The sequence below is a fragment of the Coturnix japonica genome, chromosome 4 (assembly GCF_054131305.1).
Source record: "Coturnix japonica strain WE chromosome 4, WE-NBRP24, whole genome shotgun sequence".
NCBI classification, from domain to species: Eukaryota; Metazoa; Chordata; class Aves; order Galliformes; family Phasianidae; genus Coturnix; species Coturnix japonica.
Window position 1 is genome coordinate 82,680,188 of NC_140666.1, and position 21,289 is coordinate 82,701,476.

At 39.6% G+C, this 21,289-nt stretch overlaps 2 protein-coding genes across 6 annotated transcripts in view; one reads left to right on the forward strand and one right to left on the reverse strand.

Annotated features, from left to right (window-relative positions):
* Positions 1 to 226: 226 nt before the first annotated feature.
* On the forward strand, positions 227 to 8,430 carry LRPAP1 (LDL receptor related protein associated protein 1). The gene is made up of 8 exons (XM_015862889.3): positions 227 to 429; positions 3,542 to 3,686; positions 4,006 to 4,130; positions 5,467 to 5,587; positions 6,446 to 6,604; positions 6,986 to 7,068; positions 7,253 to 7,429; positions 7,763 to 8,430. The coding sequence occupies exons 1-8, from the start codon at positions 256 to 258 to the stop codon at positions 7,826 to 7,828; spliced, it is 1,050 nt and encodes a 349-aa protein (XP_015718375.2). The 5' UTR covers positions 227 to 255; the 3' UTR covers positions 7,829 to 8,430.
* A 6,674-nt stretch (positions 8,431 to 15,104) lies between these two features.
* Positions 15,105 to 21,289, reverse strand: part of DOK7 (docking protein 7) — a 53,470-nt gene continuing 47,285 nt past the window's right edge. For all 5 annotated transcript variants that reach the window (XM_015862942.3, XM_085545756.1, XM_015862943.3 and 2 more), the window contains 4 exons: positions 20,900 to 20,965; positions 19,807 to 19,878; positions 17,446 to 17,598; positions 15,105 to 16,456 (listed from right to left, as the gene is read on the reverse strand). In XM_015862942.3, coding sequence (XP_015718428.2) covers positions 16,320 to 16,456; positions 17,446 to 17,598; positions 19,807 to 19,878; positions 20,900 to 20,965 — 428 coding nt within the window. In that variant the 3' untranslated portion in view covers positions 15,105 to 16,319. The remainder of the gene's footprint in view (positions 16,457 to 17,445; positions 17,599 to 19,806; positions 19,879 to 20,899; positions 20,966 to 21,289) is intronic.

Genomic DNA, 21,289 nt, shown 5'->3' on the forward strand with positions numbered 1-21,289 from the left:
GGTCTTGTTAAAGCGCATCCCACTGGAATCAGCCCAGCAATCCATCCTGTCCAGGTTGCTCTGTAGGGCCTTCCAACCACCAAACAGATCCAACACTTATTCTCACACCACACAGACCCCACATCTGACACAACTCAGCTCTACAGCTGAATAATCCTCACACCAACACCCTCCCCCTCGTGGAGGAGGGCTCATAAGCCGCCTCTCAGCAGCCGCCCGGCATCTCGGGACTCGTAGTTCCCCGCACGGAGAGACATGGCGGCGGCTCGGGCTCTCGTAGCTGCTCTCGCTGTTTTCCTTCTCGTCGTCAGCGTTCAGGCCAGCAAGTACTCCCGGGAGGCTAACGAGGGGCTGCCTGACGCTAAGAGGCGTGAGACCGGGGAGTTCCGAGTGGTGAGGCTGAATCAGATCTGGGAGAAGGCGCAGCGGGTGAGTGGGGCAGTGCGGGAGGAGGCGGAGGAGGGCCGGGCCGGGCCGGGCCGGGCCGCTTCTTCGGCCCCTGCGCGGTCAGTAGCGGCTCGTGTGTGGCCGAAACACCGTGTTACCATCCCCCAGAGCAGGGTTAGGCCTCCGGTTACAGTGGCTTTTTCTTGGGCTTTAGGCCTGGTGTCTTTGCCGGGTACGCTGAGGCTGCCCCAGCCCTGCGCTAAGAGGGCCCACACGATGTGCCCCGTTCTGCCGTATTCACCTGGGCTATGAGAAGCGTATATTCCTACATTTATATCCAACAGTGAAGAGTCATGCTGTGGAAACAGAAGGGAGAGAGAGTATGAAGCCCCTCTGACCGATGCTGCCTCCTGCACCCACTGCTGGAGTGCTTCTGCTCTGTTCAGTGGCAGCAGCCTTCATCCTTGCTTTGCTTAGGACGAGAACTCAGCACAGAAGATAAGAAACCTTCCATTGTGGTGGTTAGATTATCTCTGGTATTGAGTTTACACTAAGTGATGTAGTCTCATGCAGGTGGGCTAGCAAATGGGTATTGCCATTCTCAGATTACAGAATCAAAGTGATTTAGATTAGAAGGGACCTTAAAGATAATCTAGCTTGAAGATAATTGAGCTCAGCCTTCATAGAATGGTATCTACTAGGTCAGGCTGCCAAGGCCTCATCCAACCAAGCTATGAGTACCTCCAATGACAGACTGCGCACAACTATTTGGACAACCTGTACTGGTACCTCACCTCCCTCTGAGCACAGAATTTCTTCCTAACTCTAACCTAAATTTCCACTCTTATTTTACAGCCATTTGCCACTGTCCTGTCATTATCAGTGAATATAAAGTGTCAGTCCCCAGTCTGCTTATAAAACCCCACCCGCTCAATCTTTTTCCTGTTTGTATCTGGATCTTCTGGAGCTCAGGTTTGAAGCTTTACATGAAGTCTTAAGTCTTTAAAGATTAAGTTTTGGCCAAGCAGACTAACATGAAAAATGGAGGTAAGCCTGTCAGGATAAACTGAGCTATAGCAACCTTCACGCAGGAGAGGCAGATTTTAGAGAAGCAACGTGTACTTGAGCTATATTTGTTACCATTAGGCCCATAGATTTAGAAGGAAAAACTGAACTCACCCAGCTGGTGAGGGGACAACAACTACACAACATCCCCTCTTCCAAAAGGGAGCTGGGCCCAAGAGATGTTCTTGTAGTGGCTGGCCCTTATTTGAGCCCAGGGTGTCTCCACCCTAGGTCCACCCCTTCTGGTTGCATGGGGGTACAGGTGCTGCCTAGACCAGCCACATGCCTTCACCAGGTGCTCAATCACCAGTTGAAACCTGGACCTAACAGTTCCCCTAAATAAGGAACAAGGAATGTGCATCTTGACCTCAGTGTTTTGTTGTTTAATCATTAAACATGACTTTTCATCTCTGCTCTTAGTTAGTCCAACAAAGGACTGATACTAGTGGTGTGAAGTGTCATCTGTTAACGCTTTTTTTACCTGATGTTATTCAAGTTCCTGTAGGAGATGATCTTGAACGAAGCAGATCACAACCTACATGCTTTAAATCACCCTAATGTATTCACTCTTATATTATCTAATGTATTCACTCTTATATTATCTAATGTATTCACTTTTATATTATCTAATCTAGAAAGGCAAGGAGATTCTGGCAGAGCATTTCAAAGCATTTGTGTTGTTGATAAGTTACATACTAAATTATAGTGACAGTCAGAAAAACACTTGTGGACTTGAGAGAATTTTGAATAGAATCTTTCTTTTTAGAGAACAGTGGACTTAATTTAATCCCTTATTTTTTATTGGGAATTTAAAATGTTTGGTTAATGGAAAGGCATCCCTGAACTTTCCTTTTAGATGATCTGATGCTACTCTCTGGTGCTTTTAGAAAACCCAAACCTATGTGTTTATGAGGCTGTGCTAACCGCAATGGATGTCTAACATAAGCTGCATTGTGTCATCTTTTATACATTACTGTGTCTTTGATGGTAGTTGTACATTTAAAAGATTATGTTGTCTGTTTTGCAGTACTTAGGAGTTGAATTGTTATCTGAGTTATTGATGGTGACTTTTTTATCCTGAATTTGCTCAACCTGTCGACATAGTAAGTCATTATGGCATTAGAGTTCAGAACTACCAAGTAAATGATTAGTCATTTCCTTCACAATTTATAGCAAGCTTTTACTCAATCTTCCTCTCAGAACATCAGGACACAGCTCTGCTGAGCAAAACAGTGTTACTTGGTGCCACCACAGCACTGAATCTCTGGCCGTCTAGGTCAGCCTGCTCCAGAAAAGCAAATAAGTAAATAAGGTTTTCATTATTTTAATGCACAGAATTCATAACTAAAGTGGTTTCTGCTACGTGCTTAGCTTTCATCAAACAGTTCTCCAAAAGCAAATGTTAAAGAAGATTACACAGAGGCTTTAGAACTAGAGGGATCTGAAATTTTAATGCATACCATAAATTATTTATTTGTGGTTCCAAGTACTCTCAGTTTTGATAAATTATTGCAGTAGGCAAAATGCAAGATACAGAGAAAAACCTGTTTTAAAAATTGTAGTAATTAAGTAAGTAGTCTTGTGCCATTCAATATAATAGAAGAGTCTGCGTTGAAACCAGTAGCAGTAATGTGCAGAGCTTCCTTTTCCTCACTGCCACCTTTTTGTTATAAACACACATGCAAGAAGTTCTTAAGCACGAACATGATTTGTTTCATTTTGTTGTTTCAAAGAAAAACTAAAGTATCTAAAATCTGGGAATTCAAAAGTTTGGGCTCATCTTGCAGCAGTGCTGCTTAGCCAGCTGCGTATTAGTTATTGTCTTTGCTCCTGTTTTCTCTGTGTGTTTCACAGAGTTTCAAGCTGGCCTATCAGTCATTTAAATCCTTTTTTCAATTTGTAGTGTCAGCCTCAGTATCTCCTCTTTTTCTTCCATTATGAATGACAGGAATACTTCTAGGAATTTTATGTTTTTAATGCATATAAACCGTGCTGAGAAGTGGAACCTCTGCACAAAATTTGGTCATTATTGCCTGGTATATGTTAGTAAAACCGAATGGACTCACTTCCTGTCTCTGTTTTCATTTAGCTTCATCTCTCTGCTGTAAAACTCGCTGAACTGCACAGCGATTTGAAAATACAAGAAAAAGATGAGCTAAGCTGGAAAAAACTGAAAGCTGAAGGGCTGGATGAAGATGGAGAGAAAGAAGCCAAGCTTAGACGCAACTTAAATGGTAAGTTATATCTTTGCAGAAGAGGCTTAAACTACATTATGCTTTTGTTTAGACACCTCTGTAATTGTTTGAACCATTTAGTAACAGATTGTCTTTGGAGACACTCAGCATGCAGGAGTTGTTTAGAGGTCAGCAGGGATGTCAGGAGGCTAACAGCTTCCTTTGCTTCTGATGTTTTCAAAAAGGATCATTAAACTCTTCACTTAAACTGTTAACCTACCCACTTTGAGCTGCAGAATCTAGCTCTGAATGTCAAGGATGCAGCAGTCAGCCTTGTGTACTGATTCTAATGCATCTGTATCTATTATTTGCCCTGCAGTCATTATGACTAAATACGGAATGAATGGAAAGAAGGATTCTCACCTAACTGATACTAACTACATTAAAGATGGTACACAAAGTGATACACTGGATGACCCAAGACTGGAAAAACTATGGAGCAAGGTGGGTAAAATTTCCAGGAACTGCAATGTGGTAAACCAGTGTTTCTTCTCTTTTGAGAGCCTCCAATCTTGGAACTGGAATAGCTTTAAGCTCTGCTGGTCTATTTTTTAAACACAGGACAAACTGCTGTACTCTGTAGCATGTATCACTGTGCACCGCAGGCATCCCATGTGCATCCAAGTCAGTAGGTTTTACAGGTTCTCTTTACCAAAAAATACACCCATAGCAATTGTGGAGGATAAGATCCTCTGTCCATTAAGACAAATAGAATCTTTCCTCAAATGTCACTGAACTCATTATTTCCTTTTGGTTTTTTTTTTTCCATGTTCTTCTTGTTGTTCTTTCTATGGTTTTTGTTTTGTTTTTAACTTTGCATTTAAAATAGGACTATTTCATGGAATATTTAGAAAGGAGAAAGAAGATGTTTGGGGAAATGTTAAAAAGACATTAAATAAAGACATTTCCAACTATGTTTTCAAGTGAAACCTTCCAGGATTTACATGACAAATGAATAGAGAGTGTACTGCCTGGGCAGCTAAAACTGGCAAAGCAGTAATCTTAAAAAATGAAGGAATTTGTGTTTTAGAAACAAGTAGTCGTATAAAGCAAAGAATTCTTAGGCCAATCTAGTGCAATGTTAGTAAAGCAGAGAAAAGTTTTGCTGTGTTTTAAAATGTTACTTTTACCAGATGCAGCTCTGGCAAAGGATATGTTGTCCTGTGCTTTGGGGAATAGTAAAGTTCATCACTTAAAAATATTACCTAAAGCTGAATAGGTATGAACAATTTTAGCTTATGGTTATGCTATTGCAACAGGTAAGTGAGGAGACTTGTGGGCAATTACGGCTTAACTGGTTGCTGAATGTAGGCCTGTGAGGAACAAATCACTGCAGAACAAATAGAATCATAGAAATGCACAGTAGTGATACAGTTTTCACTTAACAGTAGAGTATGATTTCTTGAGTAAAGATTGTGCTTAATATTGGGCTAACCATCACACTGGCAGTTCCCTTTCAGTTGTCTTTGTATCTCTACGGCCCTTCCTTCTCTATCAATTTTTTTTTCCTCAGAATATGAAAGAGAGGTTTTCATTGGGTAGTTTGTAGCAAGCCAACACTGTAGATCTGAAACAAACTTCAGTTTGATATGATTAAAGTGGCCATGTTCCTGAATGTCTAGTTTTGCCCTCAAACTTGTATAATGGAATTCAAAACAAAAGACCTAATGGAAGAGCTGGGCTTAATCATTTCCTAAACGTGGCAGGGAGAAGTTTCAACAAGGGTGTACATGTAATAGCACTTGGCCTGGGAGTCATAATGCGCTCATGTTTCTTTCAGGCCAAGACCTCTGGGAAGTTCTCAGATGAGGAGCTGGATAAGCTTTGGCGAGAATTTAAACATCACAAAGAAAAGATTCGTGAATACAATATTCTGCTTGAGACCGTGAGCAGAACTGAAGGTGTCCGAACATTTTCCTGGTGTTTCTAGATCTCTGTCTATCTCCTCCATTGTTTCCAAGTTTCTTTGAAAATCCCTCAGTCTGACATTCCTGCTAGAACAGCTTGCAGATGCTGATATTCCCAGATACTTGCTTGGTTTAATTCTACATTAGCTGCCAAAAATCATGCCAGCTAGTGAAAGTGTTGCCATTTCAGTTTTCTAATTCGTGCTTGTGTTTCAAGCAGTGAAACACCATCAGATTACTAGAAATGGCGTGTTGGAGTTTACTGGAAATTATGCAGCAGGCACAGATTTACTGCTGCAGATTGTGGTTTTAAAGTCTGCAAGACATGGATGTTTCATTTCATCAGTAGAAGCCCAAGAGGATATGTATCTTAGGCTCTGAGCCTAAGTTTGCTCTATTAATCCTGTTTTTGTTAGAATCAAACTGCTCTGAAGCTTGCAGGCAGCTTGATGTTTGCATTGTAGAGTACAAGCTGAAGCTGTTGGAAGCTATTTCAACATTGGCTGTCCTGACTAATTCATGAAATGTCTGAGGGAGGGTTATAGGATTTACCCACCATACCTATTCAATTTCCTTGAGATAATGCTAACCAGGGAAATTAGAACATTCCCTTATTAAAACTTCAGCTGATCACCAGCAGGAGGTAAAAGGCATTTTCTGTAACACCGCCCTCCAGAGCACTGAGGAGCATTAATGTGCAAAAGGAGTTACTGCTTTTTAGAGTATGATGTCCGCGCTTTACTGATAATAAGAACTGACTGTATTTTATTCATCCCAGATTGGAGGGATTTCTGGGGCTTCTTACCTATTGGGATTTGGCCCACAGTCAGTATAGCTTTTCTCTTTCAACAGATATTCACAAAAATGTAATCAACCCATCTGAGGAGAACCTGGTGAAAGAGGAAGTCTTGCACAACAAACACAGAGAACTTAAAGACAAGCTAAGAAGCATCAACCAGGGGTTTGAGCGTTTGCGTAAAGTCAGTCACCAAGGATATGATGCAAGCAGTGGTACGACTCCCTGGTATTTTTTTAATCTCTATTTGGTATCAATTTTATTAAGTAAAAATTGGTGAGCAAGTTAATTCATTTACTCACAGTGAATTCGCGTAACATGGGAAGGGATATTAGACTCTCTGCACCAGGGGCGGGTAAGTTAGGCAATGTGCAGGGCATTAATTAGTTCTGGGGATGTTTTTTTTTTTCCTTTTAAATAAGTTTCTTAAATAAATGCTTGCTACAATACTGTTGTTTTAAGTGAAGTACTTGGACTTTTCTCCCTTTTCATCTAAGTAGACCTGTTAGTAATATATTGCTTGGTGTGCTTGGCATGCTTATCTTGCATGAAAGCATTATGTCCATTTCTTCATCTGGTAATTTGTGTTTGTTTAGAATTCGAAGAACCAAGAGTGATTGATTTGTGGGACATGGCAAAATCAGCCAATTTCACTGAGAAAGAACTGGAATCTTTTCGGGTAAGTAGAATTCCAATAAGATCTCCCACGGGGAAGGTATTTTGCCACATAATGAAATACTCTGTGTTACTCATAGGGCAGCCAATTCTGTATTGCTTTTCAGGCATCAGAAAAAAATAAAAAGGTCATTATTTAATGTTTAAAATATATACATATGTGAAACTACTGATGTGCATTGTCCTAGGAGGAACTGAAACACTTTGAAGCAAAAATTGAAAAACATCATCACTATCAGAAGCAATTAGAGATTTCACACGAGAAACTAAAACATATTGAGGGGACTGGAGATAAGGAACATCTGAACAGAAACAGAGAGAAATATGCCATGCTAGAAGAAAAGACAAAAGAGCTCGGATATAAGGTCTGTATAAATTCAGTGTACGTACCTGTTGAGAATTAGATTCAGTAGTTGAGGGAATGTCAGTTACCCAGTGCTGGTATTTTTCATGCAGGTAAACATCTTCCAGCGGGGGAGGTTAAGCACACCTGTGCTTCATGTTTAATGCTGAATAGACGTGATTGGTTTTTACAGACCTAATTCTAAAATGCCTGAAAATTTCCTAGTCTCAGCTCTTCCCAAGAGCTGCCACATATACTAATAGCAAAAATCCAAGTATATTAGATTGACTGATTTAATCTTCTAGCATTATTCATTGTACTGATATTTGTTTGATTTGTTTCCTTTTTCTGCTAGGTCAAGAAGCATTTGCAAGACTTATCCAGCAGAATCTCTCAAGGTCTTCAACACAATGAATTATAAACATCTGTTCTCCTTCATGGGATCAATTTATGAACATAAATAACAGAGGGATTTTATGAACAGGATTAGCCAAGCAGTCCTTCCAAAATTCTAAGGATTGAAGAGTTGTCCTGTAAGAAAACTTTCTGTGGTCCACTTAGTTTTGTATTTGCATTATCATGTTAAATGATTACACTATAAATCTGAATCAAGTAACAGCCTTTGAAATAAGTCACGTCACAAGGAAGTGTGAGCCGTCAGAAGATTCCTGCTTGTAAAAATATTGATCTTATAGTTAGTCAAGGAATTCTGATCAATGAAAGCAGACACCAGAGGTACAGGTTGTTAAAGATGAGAGAAGTTTAATATTTCACTGTTTGGTTTGATGCATTTTCTACTGAAGGTAACTAAAATGTTTTTACTTGCTGAGCATTGACTCAGCTGCACTGTATATGAATCTTTCATGTGAGAGGAGGGGGAGGAATAAGGAAAGAATAAGTATTGAGGTCAATTCACAAAACTTACAGACTAACACATCTGAAGTTACTGAACGTATGTGTACAATTTTGCCATTCATAGTTGTTTGGTTTTGTTACACTTAGTCATTAAAAATCAAAACAAGATACCATTGAGGTGTTTTTTGTCTTTCCCACTTGGGTTGAAACTTTCTATGATTATCATGCTGACCCTTTATTTCTAAGGCTTTTTCTTGTGAAACTGCCAGGAACAAGACTAAGGCAAAAGTCCAGTGTCAGTAAATCATTACAGCTGCTTGATTGCAAAGCTCTATCAATCATCTGTTCTGTGAGAACCAGTAAAGAGAGAGAGTTTGTCAGAGTCAGCCACTGCGTATATTACTTATCCAGGTCCTGAGTCCATGGTGGGTTGAAAGTATTACAATTCTGCACATATAGGCTATTTCATAAGGCACAGGTGATTTGAATGAAAAGAGTGGTAGCGGTCCTACTGTGAGATTTTGAATGCCTTACATTGCAGCAGTAATTTCTTACTGGTTTTGTTTGAATGTAAGCTGTTATTTTTATTTCAGAGAATCGTTCATCAGTTGAAACGCAGAGCACTATTAATATTAACAGTAAGTCAGTAACAGTTCTTTAAAATAATATGATTTAGATGCCTACAGGGAATTGAGAGAATATTGGTACCTTTCTGATTCTGAAAGCACCACTTGTGGTTGTAGTGATGTTGCCAGTGATGTTCCAGACCTACAGTTCAGCCTAAGCACCACAGCTAATTGCCTTTGGTTGCATAAGAGACTTGAGCATAGCCACATTCATGGTGCTACATCTCCCTCTAGCAGCTGTAGTGCCAAAGATGGCATTCGAGCAACCTGTATGTTTTCAGCTCCAGGATTTCATTAAGAATATTTTGTTTTGTCTGAAGCAAAGTTAAGTGAGGTACAGTGCCACAGATAATAGAATTTATAGAATTATTTCTACTGTAGCCAGAGGCAACTGAAAGCTCCAGTGAAAGTTCTGAGTTCAGAGACTGACAACATACATTTACAGGTTGCAGTAATTTAAAATGAGGAACAAGTCAGAGATGAGTACTAAAAAAGGTTGGAAGACTGTTTTTAGTGCAGCCATTTCACTTCAGTTGTTGAACGCAGCCATTAATGAGTCATTAGGTACAAAGGTTGTTCATACAAACCTGGAGGAGAAAATGTTAAGCAGCATCATTTGCTCCTCCTAAATTCAGCTTCCTCCTGAATCCCTGGAACACTGGCAGTCAGATAATGCACCAGCACAGAGAAAACATTAGGAATATCTTCCATTCTTGCCAGCAGCTCTTTGCTGCTTTTCTTGAGATCTGAAGAGGCTGAAGTCTGATTACGCTGCTTTGAAACTCAGTGCCTTTCACCCATCGGTATTTGTTTAGCTCAGTTTATTGAGGTTTTAAGCCAGAGACGATTCATCTGGCCAAAATGACACAAGTGAATAGTCTGAGATGTTGCTTTTAAAGATGAATCCTCCACCCGTGTAAAAAACAGTAAATTCAAAGCCATGAAAAAAAGGCATGAACACATTTTCTCTAAAAAAAGAATCTCAAATTTGTTAGCGATTTCATGCAGGACAGGTTGTGGGGTTGGAAAATGAGAGGGAAATATACACGAGACATAGCATAAACAAAAACAACCAAGTCTTTCTTAATGGAAACACCATGTCCTGTGTGCAGGTAGGGGAGCTCAGGTAGTATCAATCTACCCAGACACATAAGGAAGAACCACTACAGCAAACAGACTGCATTTTCCATATAGCAGTTTCAAAGCACCAGAACCAACATTATCAGACATAACACACAGCTAACACACATTCATGTATTTCAGGCCATTCACATAGCACCCGTGGGGAAGTCATCAGCCTACAGCAAGAAAAGAGTGGATTTCTTATCATTATTACTATTATTACTAGCATCAATTCATAAAGCAGAAGTGCAGATTTTATATCTGTCCAGTCAAACCAAAATAAATACTGTACATTGCCATCTGTAACACAATGCTATCAATACTCCTTAATGTATTCACATATCTGTATCTTCACATGTATTATATCACCCCTCAACGAGAGTTCTCTGAATTACAAAGAAACCCGTACGTAGATATATTAATGCTTCACATGGGGACATGAAAGTGTTGTATTTTGTACATGTATACATGTACAAAACATGTAGCTGTTTTGTTCTGCCACTGATGTATTAACTTCTCAGAAAGCTGCACGCATCTGCTTTGATAGTAACAGTTATGCCAGCCTCAAAAGTTGCCTTTCAAGAATTGATTTGCTGTAACTTAAACCTGGTGGTTTTCAAAGGGCAAAGGATTTCTTTGAAATAAGCTTGTTACTAAAATAAATATCTCATATTCCGCAGTTATCATTTTCCAGGTCACTTCTTTTAAAGAGGGAGGGGAACACCAGACATCTCCAAAAGAAGAGACTTCCATGGCAAGAGTTTAGGATTCCATGACTCTATGCTAGAAGATATATCTTGTGGCAGTAAATCCCAAAGGCAGACTGCCTGGAGCTTCAAATCTCAGTGCAGAAAATGCATTCTCAGCTATCACTGATGGTCTCTGGCATCAGGCACGTAATACAAAAAGCACAGAGAGCAAAACTTCAATAAAGCCACTTCACAGGCTTTCAGCAGTTCTGTTCCCTCTCTAGGAAATCTCCCAGCTATTGTAAACTGCACTGACCCAGCTGGATGCAGTGTTAGATACACCTTAGGGCCAAGACCGGCTGCTGCTTCATAGCAGGACCCAGCAGAAGCCATCATTCATCCAAGGTACAGACCAACACTTCATATGCTTTTCAGCAAGGAGAGAAAACAGACACTGAGGCTAACTCTTCCCAAGGACCTAAGCAGGGCATGTTGAAATATTCACAAGGCTGATGCAGGGACAACAGGACACACGGTGCCACGTGGGCAGCAGGCCAGCCTGGCATTTAACCACCCCTCAGCTTCCACTTCTACAAAGGAGAGTGCGGATCTGTTTGAGAACACAGCAGAACCTCCAGCCTTTCCAAGAAATCTCACATCCTCACTATGACCACAAAGAGGAGACTCCAGCACTGCTCCAAACACCACGTGTTACAGACTCAGATACCCTTCAGCTGCTCCCTCCTCCTGTCAGTACACTCACCAGGCAAAGAACTGCTGCTTCCCAGCTCCCTGCTGACACCTACATACTTCTCTGCCAAACCCCCAACATGATTTTTTCCTGTGCTTATGGATCTGTAGCCACTGCTGCTAAGCATCTCTTGTAAGAGGACTGAGTGTGTGCAGCAGCAAATGGCACTGCACAGGGTCAGTCCTTCAGCAGTAATAGAGACAGACATTGATGTGGGGTGAATCTGAGCAATTCTATATAAAAGTCCTGTATCCAAAGGCCAGATTTCCTACTGAGCACAGCCTCCTCTGTTTTCTGTGCACTGAGCTACCCTTTAATTGCCAGCTCAGCCTACAGATGAGTGAAATTTAACTTATACAATAGCAGGTGCTAGGATTTATGTTTTTTTTTTCTAAGGAATTCACAGCAGTATAATGTAATGTAGAGATAAATTACTGTCACGCTAAATCTGCTTTCTGATCCCACCCCCCACCGCATATTCCTCAGATAAACTGACACTTATTATTTCAGTAAAACGGTGCTGTTCCATACGCCTCTGTGTACACGGTGAGATAATACATCTGAATTATTTCTAGATGCTCTGATGCAGAAAAAAATATATATAAAAGCAAGTAAATTTCAAGTTAACTTTCCGTCACTCTGAAGTTCTTAGCGAACTCAAAGCTCAGTTGGCAGCTGCACTTCCCTAAACCTGCCCACGGCATTATAAACCATTTGGTGCAATATAATGCAGGGAATTACATGCATTTTGCTGTCACTTCTGTGCCAGTCCTCCATAGAATGGTTTATAATCTGTATCCACCAGATCATCACTGACCTGAGCTTCAGTGTGAGACTGCCTAAAGGCAGTTATCCTTCAAGGAAAGCATCAAATTGAACACGTCATGAAAAAAATAAATGACTATATGTTTTCTTAAATGGCACTTTAATTATAGAACCATGGAATCATTAAGCTTGGAAAAGACCACTAAGATCATCTAACCCAACCACCAACCCCTCCCCACCTACCCATACTTCTAATTCTACCCACCTGCACTGGAAAAGGATACATTTACATAGTTAGTCCTTACAAATTTCCACTTCTGAGTTTTCCATCGTTATTTGGTTTGGTCTCATTGCTGCACGATGTTAAATCAACATTTCTCTTCAACCTCAATTGCAAAGCAGCGTTTGTGTGACTGGCTGAATGGCAACTGAGGATCTTTGCAGGGAAAATGTGATGTATAAATATAACAAAGTCATCCCAAAAAATGCTGAATTATAGCATATAATTTGCCTTGTTCGGTAAGTAAGCACCTTCAAACCGTGACTCTCCCTCCTGTAGCACTTTTTGACTTGGAAAAATGCCATTATCCAAATAAAAAAGTGTTTTGTAACAGCTTACAAGCGACGTCATAAAAACCCATTGGAGCAGTACATTTGGCAGCAACCTATGGAGAAGGGCAATGGGTGTGAAGAGGCATCACATGCTGCATGCAGATACGCAAAACAGATGCATGGTGTTCAGCCATGGTATTGTATAGGCTGGTTCAGACCAAGTTGCTGTGCCCCAGTACTTCTGTTGCTGGCAGCCTGTTTTCTCACTCCCGAGAGCACCATCCCCAAACTGGCATTTCTGGCACATTGAAGTACTTTGAGAACATCACCAGGCAAACATCACGTTGTCCTTCTGGTAGTTAATACCTGTTTTACTGGCAACAGCTTACTAACACAAGAACATTAAAGATGAACAAAGCTTTTGCTTGTGCCAGTAGGAGTTACAAATCACATCTATGAACAAAAGCTTTGGAGATTTCTTTCTTACCTTTTTTTGTTGCAAAGAGCTCTGAGTCCTATAACAATCACTTATGCAAGACACGTGCAAGTAAACCCCTAACCGTTCATATATTAACTGTATTACCAGAGTTGGAGGTGCTCAAGGCCAGGTTGGATGAGGCCCTGGTGGCCTGATCTGGTGGGGGCAACCAGCCCATGGCAGGGGGTTGGAACTGGGTGATCTTTAAGGTCCCTCCCAATTGAAGCCATTCTATGATTCTACGACTAGAATTAACCCATGGAAGCTACATGGTAAGCACAAGTCTACTCATAGGATTGTAGCTTGACTTTCTTTTTGCCCAGTTCGCCGCTGGAAATGGAAGGCACGTTGTTTACTTAAGAGAAAACGTTTTACATTTCTGTGAGTTCCTGCTGTTCAAATGAGAAAACTAATTCTTTCAACAGAAGGATCAAGCTTACAGCTCCACAGGGGGGCGGCTGCAAGACACTGTAAAACAGCGAGCCATCAGGTTTTAACAGATGCAACAGTAAGGCTTGGCTTCCTGCTTCAGCCTTCTCAGCATTTTGCAACGCAATTTCCTTCACGATTAAACAGATTTAAGAAACAAGAGAAAGTCATCTATCCTGTTTAACACATTCAGTCTAAGTACAGAAAGAGAAATAGGTGCCTGAAAAGTGAATTACTTCATTTGTAGAGATATTTCTGTAAACATTAACGAGAGTATAAATATAAAACTATATCCAGCCATCCAGCTAATCCTAGCAGGAGTTACTATGACATATGTAAGTAAATAAATGCACACACAGAACCACGTGCAGACTCATGCCCCCTGTTGAACCTGGGAAACATTTTAATGTTATGACCCCTCCTGTAAGGCCAGTAGCAGTCTGATGGCAGCATCATTCCATGATACCATCAGTCTGGAGAAAAGGAGGCTCAGGGGTGACCTTACTGCCCTCTATAACTACCTGAATGGAGGTTGCAGTGAGCTGGGGTCAGCTTCTTCTCTCGTCTAACTGGTGACAGGACCAAGGGAATGGCTTCAAGCTGGATGTTAGGAAACACTACTCTGAAAAAGTGGTCAGGCAGTGGAATGAGCTGCCCAGGGACGTGGTGGAGTCACCAGCCCTGGAGGTGTTCAAGGAATGTTTGCACGTTGTGTTGAAGGACATGGTTTAGTGAGAGCTATTGGTGATGGGTGGATGGTTGGACTGGATGATCCTGTAGGTCTTTTCCAACCTTGGTGACTCAGTGATTCTGTAATAGCTCAGGGCACTGCTCCATTCTGTTGGCACACGTTCTTATGCCACAGTAGGTAGAAAGGAACTTTCTGCACCAAGAAAACAGTTCTGCACTGGCACAGAGGCTACGCTACAGTGCAAGGAAACCCACTGCTTACATCTGTGTACTGGCCTCCTGAAATCCCAGCTTTTTATTCCAGTATCATAATACAGCTCTGGAACAGTGACTAAACAACAAATGGAACTGGAAAATGCTGCATTTCAGTGCATCAGGCTAGCAAGACTCATTTTAAATATGAAATATAAATAAACACATTACAGAAGTTTCATCCCTGCAAGACCCGCATTGGAGAACTCATAATAAAACAACACTGGTTGGTCCTGGTGAGCACCGGGCTCTAGAAAACCTGTTCCCAAAGAGCTTCAAGTCCAGGGAAAAGGTCATGCTACTTCCTTTGTACCAACCGTGTGTTCACAGAGTAGATCTCCATGGCATGTTTGTCAAATAGTAAGAAAATATTTTAAAACAAGAGTCTCATATGAAATATTTATTTTTCCCCATCAGAAATAAGCTAGGGTAATAAATAGGAAGGTATTTCTTCATGCAGGAAAGACGACAATGGCAATTATCACCTCTCAAATGCATCTTTTTTTCTTTATTTGAGAGATATCCAATTTTTTTACATTGCTATTGAGGCTACAATCAAACAAATGAATAGGTCAAATTCTGCCTCAAAAACCATCTTGGAAGACGTTTTGCTCTAACCCAGGACTGGTTTAATGCTACCTATGTATAGTAGAGAATTATTAAAAAAACAAAAGTTCATGTCAATGTGGATGATTCAATTTTTATGCTGGTACATCAGGCACAGTTCTGGAGAGATAAATAAAGAACTCAAGTTTCAATTGTGGCTATTTCCTTTGAATAACTTGATTTGAAGCTACTCTGTGTGAGAAACCTGAGATCTGATTTTGGCAGTTTGTATGTTAAACTCCAGGTGATAAGAATGGATAAGAATTACAGGTACACAGCAACTATGAAGTGAAAGCCCATAGTGTCTAACATGGGGCTTTTAACAACAGAAGCACCCAAAACATCACTACAAATCACTTAGGTTTTTAGGCATAATTAAATTAAACCATATGTATGTGTGTGTGCTCTTGTCTGTATGCACCCCTAAGACCACAACATTTAAAGCAGAGCAATTTTAGCCAAAGACTGGTGAGGTATAAAACTTAATTACTCCTAGATATAGTTAACTATGTCTGTAAATGAGCATATAAATTGAACAAAACTATGCCTGCAAATAATCAGGCACTGAATTTTCTAGCTTTCATAAGATTTCATTAATACATTAATAAAGGTTTTACATAATTTATACACTCAGACATATACATATATTTTATCCGCAATGTGTGCTTACATACAAACATACATACGCACATGTGCAAACATATGTGTACACACACCACACACACTCACATCCTCTTATCTGCACACATTCAAATTCCTTAAAGAAAATGCTACCATTTAAAAAGCACTGGAACTGGTTCTAGGTTCTCACACGACTTTGGACTTACAGAAAAAAAAGGTAGCTTACATCTATTGCATATGAAAAAAAAAAAGAAAAGAATTTACAACTAAAAATTCTGTTAAAAAAAAGAAAGACTGCACACACACCCCTCACGTTACCAGCTTTCCAATTAGGAATCAAAGTATTGGAATGAATCTGGTATAACTGCAATAAGCAATGGCAGCTTTGAATTATTTTTTTTTTCAAATAAATATGAATCTTTTGGAATTTAAATTAGTACCAATTTATGGTGAGCAAAAGTTCTCTCATAGACAAGTCACTGCTGAGTTCCTTTCTTCTTCTGCTCCAGCTCCTGCAAGCGTTCCTCCCGGCACTGCGCGTGCTGTGTTCCCACTTTGTGGGCTGTCTCAGTGGCTGCAATGTCAATCTGTGCATATCGGGATGATCCACTCCCTGAAATGACAAATAAAATCATATAGTATGTATGGTCCAGACCATTCATGCAATCTGATGTAAAACTGACCCAGGCTGAAGCTATTGTTAGACTTCTCCCATAGATTTCCTAGGTGATCTTGGTCTGGTATTAAAGTAAGCTCTATAAAGGAAGTAAGATGATAAATACAAGAAAGCTCACCAGTTTTGTTATCTACTTATTTTAGGTATCTGATTTTCTTCACCCGAATCACTTGTATTTCTGCTCCACATTTCAGTCTCCACCCCTCTTTCTCCCAGTAGAAGACAAAATAGAACAGAAATGCAATTTAGTCTAATAATTGGCAATAATGTAGACTAAAGCTGTTCTGTTTGTTCAAGAGCAGAGCAGTTCTGTATTGGTGTAGATATATCACTATGGAAGAAGGGAAAACTTCAATATGAAAAGAATATAATATTCATAATCGTTAGGAGCACCTCCAGAGTTACACAACTTGAGCATAGATTGATGTTTGATGTATAGCAAAACTAATACCAAGCAAGGATCTTCATTCTTAATGTTTTGGTTCACTGTCTCTAAAATGGAGATAAAACATGACTATCATATCTCAACACAGTGCTATACAGAGATACAAATTAAGGTCTGGGAGAAGCTTAGAATTACTTATCTGAAGTCATATAGCACTGAACAACAACACTGAGTAAATAAATAAAATAAAGGGAAAAACTGGAAGATATCTCAATAACAAGTGTGTTGAATTGAATGCCAAATCCCTGTTAAGAGTTTTCTGTAAGGAAGGATGCATCTTTAAGTGACTGTACATGGTAGCTATAAATCACACCTGTGTGCTAATTCTCCAAGACAAGCATTACAAGAAAAATATCCACATCCAGAAAAAGAATAGGGGCAGGTGAGTTGGGCAGACAGGGTGGGGAGAATACAATCAAATTTATTAGAACTTGTAACACTTTACCCACTGCTGTTTAAATAGTCCTGTAGGCTTTCTTACCTCGTATGCTTGTGCTGGCTTCTTGAAGTTCCAGTTCCATGTAATGAAGTTGTTTTTTGGACGTAGGACTGACAGGAATATTAACATAGGTGGCTGTCTCACTGTGGGGTCGATCTGATGTAGGGACATCAGCTGAATAACCTACAGCCCCTTCTAAAATAAGTAACAAACATGTTATTATAGACACTGTTTGCAATGACCAGCAAACCATTTCATAAAACAACACACCATTCAGCTGTAACAACTCAGGTCACCAAACAGCACATTCTTCAGTCCTAAACAGGACATGAGGTTTCTACAGAAAATATCCTCAGAGAACGATCAAGTCAGGATCCATGCCGAAGACCACAGACCATTGCTAGTGATCTCATGTTGTGACAGAAAGCGAACACTACATGGAAATTCTCTAGCAGACGCAATGTATGCAACATTATTAACCTGAACTGGAGCTGAAACCATTCAGAAGTAAAGCTGTACATGAAATGATCTGCCTTGGGAAGATGTGGACTATTAGAGCATCCAGAAGAAAGTAACCAAAAATCACCAGAAGTTCAGAAAGTCACAAAAAGAGTCTGAAGACAGATGCACTAACATCAACCAGGAAACATTTCTCTTTAAAGTAATTCTGTCTTACAGAAGACTTTATTATCTATTGGTTGATTTCCTTCTCTCATAAGAGAAACTCTACTTTTCCAAATCACTGTTTTTCTTTTTACTCCAGTCAGGCACTGTTGGAATGCGAATGAAAGGCAGTAGGTGGTCAAGTCTTTTTAGAGTACAGAAGATCATGAATTATTAAATCCAAAGAGAAGCAGCTGTAAATGACCATAAAGGAAAATTCACTCTTCTTGGATGGCAGAGAGAGCTTGTACAAGTTGGGTAACATTAATAGTTGTCAGAAGCTACATTAAGATCCAGGATAATGCAGTCTCTCCAGATGTAACCAATTTAAGTCAAAGCAGTCTACAGTGTGGTCCAAAAATTTAATACCCTTGAAAGCCAACCAATTTCCAAACAGATATTCATTAAAAATAAATTAAGAATAAACTACTACCACCACAGGAAAAATCTAACTGTATCAAATTACCATTATCAGAAATAGGTGAATGATTCTGTCTCACGCATGTCAAAGAAACTTGGCCTGACCATGCTAAAAGGATTTGGCAGAACAAGAGCACTGAAAATCTGCATCCCAAATAGCTGAATTCATAATCAAATAACAACCATAAGGGCTGGTATAGCATCATGAGTAGTCATGAAGAAAAAGATGTTTTTGAAGTCTTTCTATGCATTGTTAAAGGATAAAAATATATTAATTGGTGGATCAAAATTTCCTCCTATAACTTGAATTAAAGAAAAAAAATAATCCATGTACAAAGCTAAGCAAACTGGAATAGAAGTGAAGGAAAACTCTCCTCTTGTTTAGTCTATGCTGTTTTAACAGAAATTTTGCTTTCTTTTTAAACTTGGGTTTTCATTTTTTCTTTGAAAAAATATCTCATTAAAAATGTAAAACAGGTTTGTCTTTAAAGAAAAGGGTTTATTTGATTAGCACAAAACAGTCAGCATCTCTTAATAAGAAAATAAGGCACTGACATAGTGCCAAGGACAAAGATGATGCTTTCCATAGTCCTTTCAGGATGGACTAAGATAGAAAATCCTTATGAGAAGGTTCAGAATATCAGGATTTTTTGTAGGATTTGCAATCATTATGAAAGAAAAATTTGGAAGAACAAAAAAAGACCAGAATTTGCAGTTACAGTTTGGAGATATTATGAAAGAAATGGCAGAGTATCATGTTTGAGGAGAAAGGGAGGAAAAGGTAGAAACAAAATAGATAGTTAGATTACCAGTGAGAAGGGTGAAACAGGAAATGAAGCGGTTTTAAAAGAACTGGGGAGTGGGGAAGAAGGAAAGGAAAATATAAGAATGGTTGGGAAGAGGAGAGGAAAATGTATATATTTGAAAGTGATGTTGCAGTCTTCAGCGTTTGTTGTACACAGAAAGAAAACACTATAAATGCTGCTTGGTATATGTGTGCGTTTAAGAGTCTGAACATGCTTGTAAAACTAACATCTGCAATGATCATCACCTCAAAAAATTTACACTTAGAAGTCATCACAGCATAAAAGAAGGGGAAAAAAAAGCAACAGTTAGCTTCTTCTGATGCAATTGGTTGCAAAGATATTTCTAATCATAGAATCATAGAACAGCTAGGATTGGAAAAGACCTTAAAGATCAAGTCCAACCACAACCCAACTATACTACCCTAACTAACAGCCCTCTGCTAAATCATGTCTCTGAGCACCACATCCATATGGTTTTTAAACACATCCAGGGATGGTGACTTGCTTTACTCACCAGGTTCCTCAAGGCTAGTAGGAGTTCCAGGTTCTGCAGGTAGTGTCAGCACCTCATAACCAGCTTTAGGACCTACAATGCAGGAAAACCATCAACAGTTCAGAATTCAGCAATTTACACAATGTAAACAAAGCATATGACTTTTCTGGTTTAGACTTGCGATCTACTAATCTAAACAGTCATACTGGGAAAAAACAACTCGGGAAGCAGCTAGTGTTGACTTTTCTATGGTGGTTATGCCAGTGTTTTTTAATGAGAGCAAGTAAATAAACATGCCTGTTTTTACAGATATACACACAGAAGGGCACTAAAGTCAACAGTGTGTTTATACATCAATGTGGGAGCAAAGCTGTCTTGTATGCATGAATCAGGGAGAAGTGGGTGGGTGATCTTGGGAGCATTTGGAAGACTCTTGTTAAAATTCCACCTCCAGCATGATGGATAACTTCTTGATTTCTGACAAAGCATTGCAGAAAGTGCTTAGACTGTCCCTTGCAAGGACAACTTTGCATTTCAAGCTCAAATCATCATCCTTGCAAGAAGCCAAGCTGCGCAACATCACTGGTGCTTCCAGAGCACTAAGATGAAAAAAGATTCCCAGGTTCCACCATGATCATGGACTCCACTGCTGTTTCATGGAAGGCAAGCTAAAAAACTATGCTCTTAGTATGAATACACCAGTATTTCTTTTGAATGACAAATACTCAAAGTTTATCATCTGCAGATGTTTTTGCCTTCATTACCATGAACTATCTTTAGGTGTGCTGTTTTTTTTTCCCCATCGTCCCATTTCTAGGGTACAGGATTTCACATGACCCAAGGTGGGATTTTTTTGGTGGGTATCCTTTGTTAAAATGCTGGCAGCATTATCCTGCTGTGAATAAGATTAGTGCCTATGCTCTGACACTTATCTCATCTGTCACTGTCTCTTCTAAACTTATCCCATCTGTCAATGCAAAAAGCCCAAAGATATGTAAGTGTTTCAAAAGGGAATCAAATTATATATTAATGTTTCCTGAAGTTTAAAATATTTTAAGTCTAAATAAATTTAAACTTACATGCACACACATACTTCATAACAACTTATACCCACCAGCTTGGAGACTGTGCCCTCTATGTAGTTTCAGAGACCCAGAAGCTGCCATGACAGATGAAGCACCTGTTTCAAAAGAGAGAGACTCATATTAAATCTAAATATCTTCTGCTATTGTTAGATATCTGCTGTGCATCAGCAGTCTTAGTAAATGTTTCTGAAACATCAAGAAAAATTACCATAAGTATTCTAAGTCTTTGGCACTTGCTCTTGTAAAATCTTATGCAGTTGGTAATTGCCCAACCCTCTAATTAGTCAAAATCTCTCTGCAAGAATTTAAAGCTGTCATTAAATTCTTAACAAACGGATCCAAAACCTGCAAAAGAGAATTGTACTACACTTCAGTAGTTCACTGTCCAGTGGTGAAGGATCTGGCTTTGGTGAGGTTTG

Bases quoted from the DNA above. Each gene is read 5' to 3' on its own strand.
- LRPAP1 (XM_015862889.3), top strand. From the start codon at position 256: ATGGCGGCGGCTCGGGCTCTCGTAGCTGCTCTCGCTGTTTTCCTTCTC. The intron at 3,687-4,005 runs GTAAGTTATATC...TTTGCCCTGCAG, and splicing joins GCTTAGACGCAACTTAAATG to TCATTATGACTAAATACGGA. The intron at 5,588-6,445 runs GTGTCCGAACAT...CTCTTTCAACAG, and splicing joins GACCGTGAGCAGAACTGAAG to ATATTCACAAAAATGTAATC.